The sequence below is a fragment of the Tachypleus tridentatus genome, chromosome 13 (genome assembly GCF_004210375.1).
Source record: "Tachypleus tridentatus isolate NWPU-2018 chromosome 13, ASM421037v1, whole genome shotgun sequence".
NCBI lineage: Eukaryota > Metazoa > Arthropoda > Merostomata > Xiphosura > Limulidae > Tachypleus > Tachypleus tridentatus.
The window spans coordinates 5,587,209-5,607,051 of NC_134837.1; the positions used below are offsets into that span (position 1 = coordinate 5,587,209).

At 33.2% G+C, this 19,843-nt stretch overlaps 1 protein-coding gene across 1 annotated transcript; it reads left to right on the top strand.

Annotated features, from left to right (window-relative positions):
- Positions 1-10,255: 10,255 nt before the first annotated feature.
- On the top strand, positions 10,256-19,313 carry LOC143239584 (serine proteinase stubble-like). Its single transcript, XM_076480786.1, has 6 exons — positions 10,256-10,415; positions 13,760-13,848; positions 14,729-14,817; positions 15,896-16,173; positions 16,566-16,720; positions 17,271-19,313. The coding sequence occupies exons 1-6, from the start codon at positions 10,331-10,333 to the stop codon at positions 17,430-17,432; spliced, it is 858 nt and encodes a 285-aa protein (XP_076336901.1). The 5' UTR covers positions 10,256-10,330; the 3' UTR covers positions 17,433-19,313.
- Positions 19,314-19,843: the final 530 nt, after the last annotated feature.

A 19,843-nucleotide genomic window follows, 5' to 3' on the forward strand; every position in this document is an offset into this window, starting at 1 on the left:
CCGTATTGATTCCAGATAATCAATCCTACTTCATATGGCGTGTCTTAACTGTTGTCATTCCTCCGTATTGATTCCAGATAATCAATCCTACTTGATGTGACGTGTTTTAACTGTTGTCATTCTTTTCTATTGATTCACCTCAACAAACAAAATGTCTTTTGCACGACTTTATGTATATTTGTGTGGAATGTTTAAAAAATAGGATTTAGTACGTACTTGTGAGATACTCAGAGTTTAAAACTAATTATCATATATTCATCAGTCAAGAAAAATTTAGTTGTTTTTTTAAGAAGAAAGAACAACTGGAAAATTTGTAATTTTCTTCAGTTTGATGAAGGATAAAACAATAATAAGTTTGGCCATAGTACGATTTGTGTTGTTGCTAATATTTCTAGTAACGTTTTTAAAACAATTTTGTTGTTAATATTTGACTTATAACATATAGGAGTTATTGTAACAATTAGATAGGGTTTTCAATCCAATAATCAATCACAGATTTTGATAGTTATCTTTGTTGGCCTTTGGAGCTCAAGAAGCATCTGTCGTGGAATTTCTTAGATCTTAACGCCGTGAAGAAACACCATTAGAGACAACTATGTTTTCCTCTTGTCCTACAAAAGGCAGCTGACGTTACAGATGACATCTCTTATAACTCTGAAGACATTGATGAAACACATGTAACCCTACTGAGTTTGATAGCAATTTTAAAGTCTTATTTATTTGATATGATGAATCGCACTGAGAAAACGTAGTTCATTGAAAACAATAGAGAAAGCTTTCAATGGTAGTTTTACATGAGGTCGAAAGGTAAAGTAAAAACTAGAAACAAAAACTCATGTCACGCGTGAAATACCAAAAAAACTTCTTTTATGTGCATTGAAAGAGTAGTTTCAAAGATTTTTATAGCATTCAATGTGAAGTGAAATTAGAGCAATGTCGTTTACCTAACAGCATTTTTTCCACCTGATGTGGAATCTAGGTTAATTATGACGTTCATCCTGTAACATTATAATACCATTTGTCAAGTTACACTTATATGAAAGAGAACCATCAGTTTTCTAGATGAAAGACTGTTTATACAACACAATGTGCTGCTTTATACAGCTGACTATTCAATATTATAGACTAAAGACATTGTTAATACAACATAACGTGCTGCTTTAGACAGCTAACTTTTCAACATTATAGATGAAAGACTGTTTATACAACATAACGTGCTGCTTTAGACAGCTAACTTTTCAACATTATAGATGAAAGACTGTTTATACAACATAACGTGCTGCTTCAGACAGCTAACTTTTCAACATTATAGATGAAAGACATTGTTAATACAACATAACGTGCTGCTTTAGACAGCTAACTATTCAACATTATGGATGAAAGACTGTTAATACAACATAACGTGCTGCTTTAGACAGCTAACTATTCAACATTATAGATGAAAGACTGTTAATACAACATAACGTGCTGCTTTAGACAGCTAACTATTCAACATTATAGATGAAAGACTGTTTATACAACATAACGTGCTGCTTTAGACAGCTAACTATTCAACATTATGGATGAAAGACTGTTAATACAACATAACGTGCTGCTTTAGACAGCTAACTATTCAACATTATAGATGAAAGACTGTTAATACAACATAACGTGCTGCTTTAGACAGCTAACTATTCAACATTATAGATGAAAGACTGTTAATACAACATAACGTGCTGCTTTAGACAGCTAACTATTCAACATTATAGATGAAAGACTGTTAATACAACATAACGTGCTGCTTTAGACAGCTAACTATTCAACATTATAGATGAAAGACTGTTAATACAACATAACGTGCTGCTTTAGACAGCTAACTTTTCAATATTATAGATGAAAGACTGTTAATACAACATAACGTGCTGCTTTAGACAGCTAACTATTCAACATTATGGATGAAAGACTGTTAATACAACATAACGTGCTGCTTTAGACAGCTAACTTTTCAATATTATAGATGAAAGACATTGTTAATACAACATAACGTGCTGCTTTAGACAGCTAACTATTCAACATTATAGATGAAAGACATTGTTTATACAACATAACGTGCTGCTTTAGACAGCTAACTATTCAACATTATAGATGAAAGACTGTTTATACAACATAACGTGCTGCTTTAGACAGCTAACTATTCAACATTATAGATGAAAGACTGTTAATACAACATAACGTGCTGCTTTAGACAGCTAACTATTCAACATTATGGATGAAAGACTGTTAATACAACATAACGTGCTGCTTTAGACAGCTAACTATTCAACATTATGGATGAAAGACTGTTAATACAACATAACGTGCTGCTTTAGACAGCTAACTTTTCAATATTATAGATGAAAGACATTGTTTATACAACATAACGTGCTGCTTTAGACAGCTAACTTTTCAACATTATAGATGAAAGACATTGTTAATACAACATAACGTGCTGCTTTAGACAGCTAACTTTTCAACATTATAGATGAAAGACATTGTTTATACAACATAACGTGCTGCTTTAGACAGCTAACTATTCAACATTATAGATGAAAGACTGTTAATACAACATAACGTGCTGCTTTAGACAGCTAACTATTCAACATTATAGATGAAAGACTGTAAATACAACATAACGTGCTGCTTTAGACAGCTAACTTTTCAACATTATAGATGAAAGACATTGTTTATACAACATAACGTGCTGCTTTAGACAGCTAACTTTTCAACATTATAGATGAAAGACATTGTTTATACAACATAACGTGCTGCTTTAGACAGCTAACTATTCAACATTATAGATGAAAGACTGTTTATACAACATAACGTGCTGCTTTAGACAGCTAACTTTTCAATATTATAGATGAAAGACATTGTTAATACAACATAACGTGCTGCTTTATACAGCTAACTTTTCAACATTATAGATGAAAGACATTGTTAATACAACATAACGTGCTGCTTTAGACAGCTAACTTTTCAATATTATAGATGAAAGACATTGTTTATACAACATAACGTGCTGCTTTAGACAGCTAATTATTCAACATTATAGATGAAAGACATTGTTAATACAACATAACGTGCTGCTTTAGACAGCTAACTTTTCAATATTATAGATGAAAGACATTGTTAATACGACATAACGTGCTGCTTTAGACAGCTAACTTTTCAATATTATAGATGAAAGACATTGTTAATACAACATAACGTGCAGCTTTAGACAGCTAATATTGATTTCTTTATTATTCACTACTCACAGTGAAAGACGTTCATAAATAGTTTATTCGAGGCAGTCATTCCGATCTTTTTAAGATATTTAGGTGATTGACCTGACCTTGTGGTCAACGCACTGGACTATGAATCTGGGAATTCACACAGGTTTGCCTCAAAAGTTCTCTATTCACTTGCGTCCACGAGTGCATTACAAGAGTTACAATGAAACACTACCCTGAAGTTATGAGTTGTATTAGTTCATCTGAGCAGCACTCTATTATTGTTTTTCTTCAGTTAAAATTTCATTGAACGTTTAAACTTGTATATATGTAGAAATCTGTTACTTTAGTTTTAGGTATTTCATCACCACGACCCAAACATTCGCCTAATTCTTCTATAAAATCATTACAAGCTGTACTTTTTCAGGCAGACCCAAAAGCAAGAACTTTTAAATATTTCATTCGTATATTTATTCTCATCACGGCCAGATATTTGTTATTTCCAGAAACTACGTAATTTGATGAAATGTTAACATTTTTGTATTTGACATTTTGTATACTTTACTAAACAAAGGAGTTTCAAGCCACTGGATTTACTGACCGGAATGGACCCTGACAACAGAAACAGGAGTACGTCTCAGTGGTAACATAAAAGTGAAAAGCTTTGGAATAGAATTGCATACATCTTTAATCAATAGCAGTACGTCCAATATGTCTTTGTGTTGTACATGTATCTTTATGTGTTTGTACATGTATCTTTACGTGTTTTTACATGTATCTTTACGTGTTTTTACATGTATCTTTACATGTTTTTACATGTATCTTTATATGTTTTACATGTATCTTTTTGTGTTTTTACATTATCTTTATATGTTTTTACATGTATCTTTATATGTTTTACATGTATCTTTTTGTGACTCTTTCTCGGTTTTTCGCTTTCTTTAAACTTCTTCAAACACAGCATGTATTTGAAAGTGAAATAAAATATTTAATTACTTGAAATAATAGAGATGTTGTTGTTGTTTTGAATTAAGCACAAAGCTACTCAATGAGCTCTCTGTGCTCTGACCACCACGGGTATCGAAACCCGGTTTTTAGCGTTGTAAGTCCGCAGACATACCGCTAAGCCACTAGGGGGTAAATAATAGAGATACAAATACAGTATTAAATTAACCAAATAATATTTGTGTTTCTTGAGGTTGGATGACATAACATTTTATAAAGTGGTCTATTGGGTGGCCTCACCAAACCAACAATTCTGACGTATTAATATATCACTAATTGCCGCGTGTGTCGTAATTTGTTTGTTTGTTCGTTTGTTTTTTTGGAATTTCGCACAAAGCTACTCGAGGGCTATCTGTGCTAGCCGTCCCTAATTTAGCAGTGTAAGACTAGAGGGAAGGCAGCTAGTCATCACTACCCACCGCCAACTCTTGGGCTACTCTTTTACCAACGAAAAGTGGGATTGACCGTCACATTATACACCCCCACGGCTGGGAGGGCGAGCATGTTTAGCACGACGCGGGCGCGAACCCGCGACCCTCGGATTACGAGTCGCACGCCTTACGTAATTTGTTACTTGATCTATATGTTTTTTTTGTCTTAATATTTTTGTTATGAAGCCTGTAACATTCTTCTTGCACATGACTTTGTAATAATTTGTTTAAGTAGCCTTTACTTGGATACTAGACAGAAAACAAAACACATAAAATGAAACAAAATGGGGAAAGACAGAAGTTCAGAAAAGCTACAAATACTGTGTTAAAAGAACCATGATGCTAGTCACGTTTTGTTATGTTTTACAATGAAGTGGATGATCTAATTTTTCTTCACTCCTACTTTTAAAACTGTGACAATTCTAAATAGTTCATTTCCGTTTCCGGTGTCAGCAATTTCCGCTACGACAGTTTTGATTCCCGCGTTTTTGACAACGAGCTATCAGTAAGTATATCGAAGTGCATGGAGTTTTATATGAATAGTGACGGAACAGTTCGGCGTTTGACGAACTCCGAAACACAAATGAAAATACAGAATTAATCTAGAAAATTAGATAACGTCGCAGTCTCATTACACAATTCATTTAATTATATAAAACAAATAAACAGAAAAAAAATTGAAAGATTTTGCTTGATTTGGTCGCATGCCAAGTTTGAAACAAAGAAAATTAGTGCTTTCATAGTTATGCAGTTTCTATTAATTGTTACACGTGAAGATCCGGTAGAGATAACGTGACGAATTTCTAAGTATTTATATCAAAATTTATTCGTCTTTGTATGGACAGAACTAAATCCATGTCAAACTAACACTGTAATAGTAAACATAAAACATAAACAATATATCAGCTTACAGAAACCACTGTTTTACCCCACGGTGATAAGTACGGATAAAACTTGTCAGTCAGGAATATGTCCTACATTTATTAACATACATTTCATTTCAAATTCTTCTTATTTATATTAAAACCATCTCGTTAACCTCCTGGCTATCTTGAGTTGGTTGGTTGGGCGTTTTGTGGCTCAAATCAAACTTTGGAATTTTCTAGAATCGCGCTGCGCTTTAAAACCACAGCAGTGCAATATAGTCCCTAATACCTACATTTTCAGTGCAAGACCACAGCAGTGCAATATAGTCCCTAATACCTACATTTTCAGTGCAAGACCACAGCAGTGCAATATAGTCCCTAATACCTACATTTTCAGTGCAAGACCACAGTAGTGCAATATAGACCCTAATACCTACATTTTCAGTGCAAGACCACAGCAGTGCAATATAGACCCTAATACCTACATTTTCAGTGCAAGGCCACAGCAGTGCAATATAGTCCCTAATACCTACATTTTCAGTGCAAGATTTTTTGCACTATTTAAGCGCAAGCATGTTTTTCGAAATTATATTAACGGAACTATTTCAATGGAAATACTTTTTTTTTTCAGTGAAAATATATTTTTGAAGCAAAGTAGGTTAATGATTACATGTCTAGCCTGAATAATAATAATCACCTGGATCATCTGAAGTTATTAATTATTTCTTTGAAGTTAATTTCAGCCTAATCTTTAAAAAGGTTCGCTAGGTCTTGAATTTTATTACAAATATCATGTTAGATTGATTTTGTTTTCCAATTTTTTTTTAATTTATTCATTACGTATTTCAAGACAAAGGTGTGTACTCGGGTCTTATTTAGGTCTGCTACAAGACATTGCTTGAGAAAACTACGTTCAATACTACATCATTGAGACGATGAGAGATAACAGTTAATAACAACCGCTAGCTTGGATAGAATGCAGCGTAAAATAAGTTATGTCAAGTTGGCTTGGATAAAATACAACATAAAGTAAGTTACGTCAAGCTGGCTTGGATAAAATACAACATAAAATAAGTTACGTCAGGCTGACTTGGATAAAATAGAATATAAAATAAGTTACGTCAAGCTAGCTTGGATAAAATACAACATAATATAACTGACATCAAGCTGACTTGAATACACATAAGTTATATCAAGCTGAATTACAATATAAAGTAGTGGAAGACATAAATGTTTTTGTTGTTGTTTTTTACTGTTGATAGATTCATTTTCATGAACAGATTTCTTTTTAGAGGTAAACAAAGTTTATTAAATAATTTTGATGAACTGATTTTAGCGTTACAATCATCAACACATAAAAAAGAAAGATTTAATACCTAAACACATAACACAATCTCTTTACCCGAGTATCTTGTACCAGCTAATTACGGTTGAGCTACAAAATAAAGAATCTTATACCAACTGATTACGGTTGAGCTACACAATGGAGTATGTTATACCAACTAATTACGGTTGAGCTACACAATGAAGTATCTTATACCAACTTATTACAGTTGAGCTACACAATGAAATATCTTATACCAACTGACTAAGGTTGAGCTACACAATAGAGTATCTTACACCAACTTATTACAGTTGAGCTACACAATAGAGTATCTTACACCAACTTATTACAGTTGAGCTACACAATAGAGTATCTTACACCAACTTATTACAGTTGAGCTACACAATAGAGTATCTTACACCAACTTATTACAGTTGAGCTACACAATAGAGTATCTTATACCAACTGACTAAGGTTGAGCTACACAATAGAGTATCTTACACCAACTTATTACAGTTGAGCTACACAATAGAGTATCTTACACCAACTTATTACAGTTGAGCTACACAATAGAGTATCTTATACCAACTGACTAAGATTGAGCTACACAATAGAGTATGTTATACCAACTAATTACAGTTGAGCTACACAATAGAGTATGTTATACCAACTTATTACAGTTGAGCTACACAATAGAGTATGTTATACCAACTTATTACAGTTGAGCTACACAATAGAGTATCTTATACCAACTTATTACAGTTGAGCTACACAATAGAGTATCTTACACCAACTAATACCCCTGATCTTATCATTGAAGGTTCCTAAACTTTCCCCTGACACACCAAAGAACTCTCCACTAAAGAAACAAATCCTCGATATCTTGATGCTGTAATAGTAAATATTTTAGTCGTTGTTGTTTATTGTTTTATGAATTTCGCGCAAAGCTACTCGAGGGCTAACTGCGCTAGCCGTCCCTAATTTAGCAGTGTAAGACTAGAGGGAAGGCAGCTAGTCATCACCACCCACCGCCAACTGTTGGGCTACTCTTTTACCAACGAATAGTAGGATTAACCGTCACATTATAACGCCCCCACGGCTGAAAGGGCAAGCATGTTTGGTGCAACTGGGATTCGAACCCGCGACCCTCGAAATATTTTAGTCATTAAAAAGCTGAAACGCCCTTTACGCTTACTTTTTCCATGTTTTATTGATTAACCTACTCTCATGAAGTATATTGTGAGCTTGTTAAAGTTTGTCCTGTCTAGAAAACCAAATTAAAAAAGTGAATTTTAAACCACAGGTTTTATTTGTTGTTATCGCGACCTAGTGTTCAATACAATAATTTATCAAAACTAATTACTACACATAGTTTTCAAAGGGACTGGTGTGACTAGTGGTAATTGAACCAAATCAGAAGGTTCAAGGTTTTAAACCGCAATGTCCAGTTTAATACATTCTGTATTTTCAGCTGTAATATATTATCAAGGTAGCAGTGAGTTCCCTGTAATGTATTATCAAAGTAGCAGTAAGTTCCGTTATTAATTAAGTATTTGATATATTTAAAATCTCTTTGTAAGAATACATTAAACATTGTATGAATTAAAGTCGTAAAAGCTTTCACCAAACACGATGTTGTTTACATTTAAAATATTTTAAGAAGTTGAATTTCGCGCAAAGCTACACAAGGGCTATCTGCTCTAGCCGGCCATAATTTAGCAGTGTAAGACTAGAGAAAAGGCAGCTAGTCATCACCACCCCTTGCCAACTCTCGGGCTACTCTTTTACCAACGAATAGTGGGATTGACCGTAACATTACAACGGTCCCATGGTTGAAAGGGCGAGCATGTTTGGTGCGACGTGGAATCGAACCTACGACCCTCAGACTACGAGTCGAACGCATTAACCCACCTGGCCATGCCGGGCCATATCTTAAAAGCTGTTGAAGTTTAATATCTTTGTAGTTTGTTTTAGGTTGTTTTGAATTTCGCGCAAAGCTACATGAGGATTATCTATGCTAGCCGTCCCTAATGTAGCAGTGTAAGACTAGAAGGAAGGTAGTTAGTCATAACCACCCACCGCCGCCAACTCTTGGGCTACTCTTTTACCAACGAATAGTTGGATTGACTATCACATTATAATCCTCCAACGGCTGAAAGGGCGAGCATGTTTGGTGTGAAAGGGATTCAAACCCGCGTATATTTTTAGAATAGTCATTCAAATCATAGGTTAGTCATCAGTTTTACTAGCTTTAACGTGAGAGAGGTTTTGACTGCAGTTTAGAAATTCCGCGTTTTATTAAAAATATAGTTAATAGAAACACTTTGAACATACGGTTTGGTTTTGTAATTTCCAGGTTTATCTAGGTACAGCTGTATTTGTGGCAGAGCTACCACTGTTAGCAATTCCTAGCTACTATAGCTAGCCGGCAGGCGCAGAGACTGTCATTGTAATAACACAACCACGGTTTTAAGCGTGAGGATTATATTGTATTGTCGCATGAATTCGAGCCCATCCCGTCAGCTCCGAAGAGGATCAATCCACGACTTTGTCTAAATTCGAGCCCATCCCGTCAGCTCCGAAGAGGATCAATCCTCGACTTTGTCTAAATTCAGTAATTGTCTTTAAAATCTTCTGGTGGTTCTATTTAACTGCATCTGCTAGAAACCTAATTACTTTAGTAGCTCAGACGGTGGATACAGTATAAGTAGCCCATTATGCGTGTATCTTTGTCTTTAAGAACAGACAAACATTCTATTCTTAAAACTTAAAGAAGAAAACATTTAAAATTAACAATAAAAGCTTCCTTTGTTCGACATTAAATGGCTATTCGTGTCGCTTTTTTGCCAAGTTGCCCTGAAGGAATTTTCAAACGTTGTATGAATTACTTTAGAGAATAACTGAAGTACACACCCGAAATGTCTGTAAAACATTTGAGTTATATCTTTGGAACACCAGTGAGACTTAATGTTCTCAGATTCAAACAGAAACTCTGACTGGTTTCATGTACTTTTGTGCACAGTAAAGGTATTCATAACGGACCAGTCACCGATATATTTATTGGAACGTGTGTAACTCATGACTGAGAAATTAGTTTTATATTGAAAGACCAAAATATACTAATTAACCTATTCTATTGGCATGACAGTGACATCACTTATTCCAAATGTCCTAAAAGTGAAAATGATACAGGTCACGTTACAGAGGGTGTGGCACATAAGTTGCTTCATCACTTTTACTTTCAATGGGTCAGGTTGTCCACTCACGGAGTATGAGTGGATTGCGGTCAGTGGGTCAACGAGGACAACTGTCCATAGCTGTATCCCGTATAACCCACATTTTCTTTTGCAGGTTTAAATAGCCGAGAGCAACAGTTGTATGCCGTCAGTCGACGTCTGTCCGCTCACGGTCTTTCTACAGAGCTGTCTAAACATTCAACCAATTGGTTAACACTGTCTTGTATTTGTGCAAGTGATGTATTCGGTCAAAGTAACTGAGTATCTGATGTTCGCTTTCTGGACGATCCTGACGTTGGTTTCTTCACCCATCCATTCAGCAGGTAAGTGTAGTCAATGCAGACCTATGATGTTGTAACTTGTTTTTCATGAGTTGACATCAGGGGGCATCCATCGTTACACGTGCCTCAGAACAACGGTTTCTGTTATGAACTCGGTTTCGCGATTGGTTCAAGAAGCTTTGCTTTCATTTAGTATTTAATCAAAGTGAAATCCTCAGACATTGTTTCTGCTTTATTATTCATCAAGCGGGTGATTTGTGGTTTGAAAATAAAAATATCCAAATATCTCGCAATGAAAACAGAAAATATCTCTGTTATTTATCACACCCACACTAAATACAAAAAAATATCCAGCACTAAATTTTGGAAAATGTACTATAATAACTCTATGGTTAATATTATAATGAACTAATAGAACAACTGTATGGTTAATACTATAATGATACTAATATAGCAGTTCTATGGATAATATTATAATGGTACTAATACAACAATTCTATAGTTAACATAATGACACTCGATCCCCGTCACAAGTGAATGATTATAATTGTCGTTACAGTTTTAAACGTTCATGAATGTTTGAACTAAAATCATGGTTGTGCAGAGAAATGTCTCAAAACAGTAACAAATTCACTATGAGAATGTGTTTCTGTAATATTTTGCTGAGCCTAGTTTCTAAGGCTTACAACTGCTCCGTCAGCCACAAGAAAATACAGCTTTAAAATTGTTCGTGTTATTGTTTGTAATCAATAAAAGGTACAGTAATGAAGAGAGAATTTAATTTATAAAAGAATCTAGGAAAATGTTGCAGATATCAAAACGTTTTACCATTACTTTTCAATCAGAATCTCCAAAGATACGTTTATTATCCTGAGTAATAGGGTCCCATGTCTTACGTTTGTAGTGATAATAAAACCTCTGCATGAAGAGGTCGCGTTCGACCTGTCTGTAATTACCTATATTTTTACAATATATTATTTATGTATGGGAAACCACCCTGTGACAAAGCAGTACGCTTACCAACTTCTAATACTAAAACTAAGGGTTCGAACCTTGCAGTGAGATCAAAGGCTTGTGTTTAATGTTTGGGATTATTTGATACAAATTATGAAATACAATCTATGGTTAATTAATAATTTAAAGTGGTTGTAAAGTATTTAAAGTTTCGATTGTTATAATTTTAAGTCGATCTATTTCTATTTTCCAATTCAGTTGCTTAAATCTTTAGTACGGCAGATATACTAGCTCTGTTGTCGTCGCCTGAATGCATTCATATATTAAATAGTAATAAAAAAATATTCAATGGTTTGTTGATACAATAAATTCCAAATGTACTGAACTAGTAACAGTTCCTGTTCAAAGTTAAATCTATTCAGTTTTAATGGTCAAAATGTTAACACGAAGGTATGAAGGAAGCGATACTCGAGTGTTTATGAGTAAACGTTAGAGAATCAGATTGGTGTATATTGGTGTATACACCAATCATCAGATGACGACAGTTTTGAAAACTAGATCTGATAGCCTCGTTTCCACGCAACCCCGGTTACGGGTTTGTTTTATTTGGGAACTGGAAGGAAGGTCTTAATTACGTGACCTCAGTGATAAACGAGAGACGTGACCTTTCTCTTGTTTCTTATTCTAATAAGGTTCATGTGAAAGTTAGAAGTATATAGTTTTATGTTACAAGGTGTTGTGATCTTATATTTTTCCCTCATATTTCATAAAAATATCTTTTTTTTTAATTAACATCTTTTAAAATATTTCTACCTGGAATATGTACTCTAACCAACTTATATTCTGAATATCAAAGTGCTAAATACATTTGCGTTGTGTGGATTTATGCAGATGATAAATTATCTTTATATAAACTTGTTGCAATTTATATTTGTAGTAGCTTGTTACAAATCATATATATGTAAGCTTGCTACAAGTTATGTTTATACAACATTGCTATAAGTTGTACACGCCTGCTACTAGTTATCCTCATATATTATTGCTGTAACAAGCTTGCTACAAGCTATGTTTATACAACATTGCTATAAGTTGTATACGCCTGCTACTAGTTATTCTCATATATTATTGCTGTAACAAGCTTGCTACAAGTTTTGAATGGTGAAGTGTTTTCATATTCTATACCCAAGTTTCTTAATTTGTTTGTTTACATTTTCATTTCCTTATTTAATAATCAGGTTTTAGATCTTTTAGAATTACATTTAGTTTATCTTGTTTCTTTCTATTTTATCAACTTACTCTAACTGATTCTTACGCTTCCTAGGAATAATTATTTTAACTCCAGAGGTAACATCTTCACCCAAGTTGTAATTACTTAATCAACAACAACTGAAACTCTAAGGTGAACGTTAGGCCTATAATAGGTAATGAGACGTCACGTAATATTTAAATACATATTCTCACAATCTACTCAACTCTTTATAAATTTCCAGCCATAAATAAGTTATTAAAGTCGGATTAACTTTCTGAGGAAACCAGGTGATACATATGTTGTACCCTCTATAACTTTCTTCCGTGATTTCTTGAGAGACATTTATGAATAAAATTGAATGTAACTTTTCTAACGTGATTACCAACCAATTGTTTGTTATATTTTTAGTCACAGCAAAGCGGCTCATAGAATGACGCCGAGTTTCTCAAGTACAAACTTTTAGTTCATAGCTCCGTAACAAATTTTGTTGCAGTTTTGTACTCAGAAGATAAAACCATTTCGATTGATGTTTCACCACGCACAAGGTGTGATACATTAATTTACTTTGATCCCACCTGAAAGAATTTTAATTTTCGCGGCATCATATCTATGTCCTGGCTGAGGCTTAGAGGCTGACGATTTTCCAGCGTAAGGTCGTGGTTATCTCTGAGAATTATAGAGTATATTACCAGTAGAGTTTTAAGATGTTGGAAGCAACTCTTGTCCAGATATTGGTTCGTGTTTTTTCAGTTTTCGAAAATAATGTTTTGTTGGATTCACCACTGATTTTAAATAGTAATAAAGAATGTTCTATTGGATTCATCTGTGTTTATAAATGTTTTGAGTAAGCTATGTAGCACCTTTAACATTTCTAGGGAATAATTACAAAACGAAATATTTAATTATTTGCTTCATTACGTTTTAAGTAAGGTGGTCATTTTTGGCTTCTGGTCCAGCCTTAAGGACTATACTGTAACCATTTTTTATATTGTTAAAAATCATGTTCTTACATAGATAAGTATATAACAATACAACAAGCAGAACTTATGTTCTCGAGCATGTTTTATGTGTGATATTTTGTTTAACCATGATAACAAATGAAAATGGACAAAGTTCAGTTAATATCTTACCAGTTATTTTTGTTGTTGAGGTCAGACTTATGGTTGTTGATTTGTTCTTATAGCTGTACAAAGCCTGTGCGGTCGACAACGAGTTAGAAATAGTCGTATTGTCAGAGGCTCAGATGCTTATGATGGAGAGTTCCCTTGGGCAGTAAGTTATTTATTATAATTTTCTTTGAAGGATCTTACAGAGATTCGGTATTTGTTGATGTTTGTGTATTTTGAAAATATTGGTAGTTGCTTTAGTGATACCGCATATGTCAATGAGTGTCGAATTCTCTGTCGATCGTCTTTATCTTATAATTGGTTGGCTCTTACATTGTTTGAATCTCATTATATCATTATTTATTAATCTCTGATATTTCAAAATAAATAACCAGTTTTTACACTCACGATAAAACTGAATGACGATACACTACGTTTATTAGGGGGAAAAGATATGATTTAAACTGTATTTATTATGGGTAAAAAAAAACGACGTATAGTGTGTCAAAAGATTCCAGGCCTATAACAAAAATAAAATATTTATTGCTGAGATGATGTCCTTACACGTGTAGATAAAAACTGTTGGCTTTTAGACACTGGACAATGCGTAACATAATATTTCCCCCAATCTTATATGACTGTCTGTCATATAAACAAGAAAGAAGGTTGATAACATTTGACTTTTTTGTTGTTGTTAAATTATTTCTATTTTTCAAGAGTTATAGTTTGGTAGCTCCTTTCACATTGTTTTCATGATAACTACGAAAAATGAATTACTACATCCGCTCATTACGGATAGTGAAAAGGTGATTTATGTGAAAGTGTAAAATCTACGTCTTACTAAAATTGTACATTTGTATCCTAATCAACTGTACATATGAATACCCAACTGAAAACCATACGATGGCGACTTAAGTGATTATTCAAGTATGGTACATTTTAACTCATTGATTATATAAAGTGTTAATTATTACATTTTATTTGTTTACAAATAAAAAATGTCGTTTCGCCTTATACCATTTTTTATTGCAATTTTCCTTGTGTAGGTTTCTATTCGATTCAACAAAGAACATCATTGTGGGGGAACAATTTTAAATGAACGGTGGATTCTAACGGCAGCTCACTGTGTGCACTTGTAAGTAGATGTTTAAGGTTTACTAAAAACATCCAGTGATTTTTTTGATGACTCGATGATGAACTTTTTGTGTGTGTTTTTTTACGTTTATATTTATCTGTGAAAAAAAAAACACGTCGCGAATGGTTCCGTGTGTTTCTAGCATCCTCTATTAAAATACAACATAAAACTTACGAAGTCACTGTAAATATAAAGCTCGTTCTATTAATAGTTACTAATCCAGTCGTTTTATATGTATCCAGCAATGAGATGAACTGTACACGTAATGACTTTTTGACTTAATGGTTAAGCCTTCCATCTGGCTATAAAATTCTGTGTTGAATATACAATTTTTTTATTATAATATAACCGAGTAAGTTTACCTAGTGCCTGTTTAACAATAAGTTTTGAAAGCGAGATATATATTTTTTACAAATCAATAGTTAAAAACTATAAGAAAACCAACATCATCCTCACGAGTGTTTCCAAGTACAAACGATTAACACATAGGTCTGTCATCTATTGACCGATTTGAGAACTAATTTCAGCGTTAGACTTGAAAGGTCAAACGCTGTAGATTGATGTGTTTAACCACACTCAAGGTCTCATATATTAATTTGCTGTAATCCTGCTTAAAAATAATTTCAGTTTGAGGGTAGTCTGATGAAGATACTGATAAGTAATAAAATCGAACCAGCATACCTGCTACCCATGCTTGGTATTGCTGGTACACAAAACTATATCTAATAAAAAGGAAGAAAATGTTTTATAGATTAATTTGCTCTAATACTACCTGAAATAATTCCAAGTTCGCGGCTACTGAAGAAACAACCCGCTAGTGGCAAATAGTCCAGTTGTTTAAGGTTTTGGTTTTACACTCTGATCTGTACACTGGTGCTTGGGAAGTATTCACTTTATTCTCTACACTGGTGCTTGGGAAGTATTCACTTTATTCTCTACACTGGTGTTTGTAAAGTATTCTAGATTTTATTATATAGAATGGTGCTTGGCAAGAATTTTAGTCTGACTTAAGTTACATGATATGCACGAAAACCTGAAAATTGACAAGTAGTATTGAAAGACATGTAATTTTTGCCAGATACACTGCCCGTCATTTTGTTGTGCGTGTTGGCGAGTTTGATTTGTCAGAAAAGGAAAATCATCAAACCGAAGATATCAATATCCAACAAATTATTGTTCATCCTAAATACTCTGATCCCAAGCGATATTATAACGATATAGCTATTCTGAGATTGGCAAAAGACATTACGTTTTCTGATTACGTCAGACCCGTTTGCCTACCGGAGGCCTCGAGCTCTTATGTAAACCAGGAAGGCACTGTCGTTGGCTGGGGCTTTAAAGAAGATCCGGACGCAGGTAAACGCTATTTCCTTTCTTTATTTGCTTCCAATTAATAATAAGATTTTAATAAAAAAGTAAATCAATTTTCCATTCCCTAAAATGGTAGATTAGAAAAAATCACTTTTCTTTATATACTATCATTCAGTGAAAAAAGGACCATCTAGTGGGCAATAGTCTTATTATTTTCGTTTTAACTTTTTTAATCGCTGCGTGGTGGGTGTTTCAGTTTCTTTCTTTTTCTTTTATAGCTATGAAAACTGAAAATATCCACCTGTGGTAACATTTATGCCACATGTTTCACACTGTGTTCTAAAACAATCTTTAACAGTTTTCTTTTTAAAATGGCAAGTATCGTAGAGGTGAACAGCAAAACTATTTATTAAAATAATAACCTTATGGATTACCAGGTGGCGAACGTGCCAAGCGACTTCAGAAAGTGAACGTACCAGTGATGGACTTTACCCAGTGTGAAAACTGGTATCATGAGGCCGGAAAATTGGTCACTCTACAGAATGGACAGATGTGTGCTGGCTTCAGGAAAGGAGGGCAAGACTCTTGTCAGGTAAGGAATAGAATCTATTAACACATGATAGGTACAGCCTCACTGCTACCAAGTCTGATGTACGAAGTTTATGGTGACAAACTAGATTGTCTTTGTGTGTGTGGTGTTCAAACTTACGTTTGAAGAAAGTAAAATTCAGTTTTAATGCCGTCTTCTAAACTTTTATTTCTAATTGCGAAAACTCAACGAGTCGTTGTGCCGTCAGTTTAATACTAAAATATGTGAACGAGATGAGTCTGATGTATTCTTACTGTGGTTCTTTGACCATTTGAAGATGTACGAAAGTCATTAATTGTTACCGTGTACGTTAGGAAAATATTTCCATCCCTATAAACGTGTTGATCTTTTCAGCAATTAAAATACTCATGGATAAATGTGTCAAAATAAATTTGTTCTAGATATTGAATATTTTGTCTGGTTCTTTTGTATTTTAAAACAAATTTTTAATATAAATTTTGCATCTTATTTCTTTAAATATATAACCCCAAATTATTCAGAATTTTATAACTTGTAGACTCATAGTTCAAGAATTTCCTTTGTCTTTTGGTAGGGTGACTCTGGTGGCCCTCTGTTGGTGAAAGAAGGAGATAAGTTTGTGATCATTGGAGTTGTATCTGCTGGAATCGGATGTGCAAGGCCTCTACTTCCCGGCCTGTATACAAAAGTATCTTCCTATCTAGACTGGATAGAACAATATATAAAAAACGTTTAAAAGTATTAAGGACAATAATTACTAATCTAATTACACGATAAAATTTGAAATTCTTGTTAGAGTTAAGCCTTGTTGTGCTCTGTGTAGCCCACGTTTCATTAAAGAACGTATGGAAGGTTGAGAGAGAAACACGTTGACAAGACAGCGACTTTTGTTTGATTTCTTTATTGACTTTATTATTACACTTGTATACGGTTTATGTTGTTCTGTTTTATGTTGTGTAGTGAAAGACGAAAATCCGAAGAAAAATGAAATTCTAGACTAATGGTTTCAAGTGTTTAATATACATGTTATTCCAGACTAAATGACTGTTTTCGTCAGAGTTTAGTGAACATCAACATTTGTATTATTTCTACGTCTCTAGAAACTTATTAAGTTGTACAGTTAATTGTCTATGCTAGTCAGATACTTCTGCCAAGAATCAGAAGTTTCTATGTAACATCTACGTGTCCTATAGCATAAGTATTGCTGTAATTACGCAGTGAAACATGACGAAGAGATTGTAATGTACTGTACAGATTTGGTTCTTATGCAAATTTCCTGGAGGTTATGCTATGCCCAGAAGAGCTGCGTTGCCTGTATTTATCCTAACGCGTAACATTAAATTCATCTTAATTTTCTCGAATTAAAATATAATTTAAATATAAAACAAACTTATTAATTAATTTTTGATGTTATTACAATGTTTATTAAGCGAATCAACGTACTACGTTATAAACATCTTTTAATAGTATATATATTTTACATCGTGTATAAATTATAGAACAATTAACTCTACGTTGCTGTCCCGTAGGATATAAGACTACAAATAACACTAAAAGCCAAAAACGTTGTACTTAGTCTCTAATGCACTTATTATGGAAATGTGGTGGAAAATGTTTACTTTGAAGTTTTTCTGTGTTTTTGTGAGATATATTTTGGTAAGTTATAAGTGGGTTCATCACCTATATAAAAAAAAAAATATTAAATTGAGGAACAACAAATAATTGAGTGGTTTATTTAGACTGTTAAACTACAGAACTGTGTGTATGTTAACCAAGAAATTTGTCACCTGTAAGTTACAGTAACCAAAAATATTGACATCTTTTATATTAACATTTATCAGTATTAAACTTAAAGTTTAAACTCGTTTAATTCATAAATATAATAATATATTAAAATACTGAACTTTAAAATTATATCTTTGTGATATGTAAATAGAGACAGCAACAAACAACAGTATAACAGACAAGTTACATAGGATGACACTAGCCTTAAGGGTAACACTAGAAATTTAGGATTTAAAATCCTAACAAAAGACGGATAATATTTTATTTATCCTAATCGGACAAAGATTCAATTGATAATAGTTTCTCTCTCTCTCTTTAGACGGTAAGGGGCTACGAGTTAACAATCGTATGAATATTTCCTGGTGTTAAGCCTCTGTATGTGTCTTACATAGTTTGTGATAAATTATTATTTTCTGCTTCACATAAAGTTGAGAATACACGGATTTCAAGGTAATTCATAACTAATTTATTTAATAAACAAGGGTTGTATGAGTAGAACGCACTACTTCTTTATTATATTTTGGAATTACCATGAAGTTCAAAAACCAAAACAGGTAAAACCTTCCGGTGATGTATTCTTGCTCCAAGTTTTTATAGTTCCTATCTCAAACAGTGCTGTTCTAATAAGAAGCCTTTATCATTATAAAATAATGTGAAAATCAATTAAAGTTAGTAATATTTATTATGTACTGGTGATAAATACTGCACGACTGGTTACACGTTATGTCTCTGATAAAACAAAGTCAATAAAGGTTGAGATAAACCACTGACAAGCACGTCATCTGTATTAGTAAACTATATATATATCACGTTACATTTTTTGTTTTCGTCTAGTTTTAATACTTTGTAAATAAATTCATGTTTTTATATATCACTGTTCTATGTTGATATTAAAGCTTCTTTATTAATTATTCTACTTTTATAGTTGAATTTCTTTCCTCATTATAAGGCACATTCACATGTTAATTTTAAATGTTTGTTAATTTCTCAATGAAAAATAAAAGACCTGTTTAAAAATCGGTTTCGCAATATGCTTTAATGTTTTCAATATGAGACCTACTTATCAAAGAAAACATAACACTGCTTCGATATTAAACCTGTTTATTACCAAAGCATGATATTTTTCCATATGAAACCTATTTGTCACAGAAACATAAAATTCAGTATCAAACCAATTTATCACATAAAACGTAAAAATGTTCAAAATGAGAGTTACTTATCACAGAAAGCATAAAAAATATTCAATATGAAACATATTTATCACAGAAAAAATAACGGTCAATGTTTCAATATGAGACCTACATAATTTATAAAATACGATGCAACAACTGTCACGACTTCTATGTTGGGGAAACAAAAAAC

Bases quoted from the DNA above. Each gene is read 5' to 3' on its own strand.
- LOC143239584 (XM_076480786.1), top strand. From the start codon at position 10,331: ATGTATTCGGTCAAAGTAACTGAGTATCTGATGTTCGCTTTCTGGACG. The intron at 13,849-14,728 runs GTAAGTTATTTA...TTCCTTGTGTAG, and splicing joins ATGGAGAGTTCCCTTGGGCA to GTTTCTATTCGATTCAACAA. The intron at 16,174-16,565 runs GTAAACGCTATT...ATGGATTACCAG, and splicing joins TAAAGAAGATCCGGACGCAG to GTGGCGAACGTGCCAAGCGA.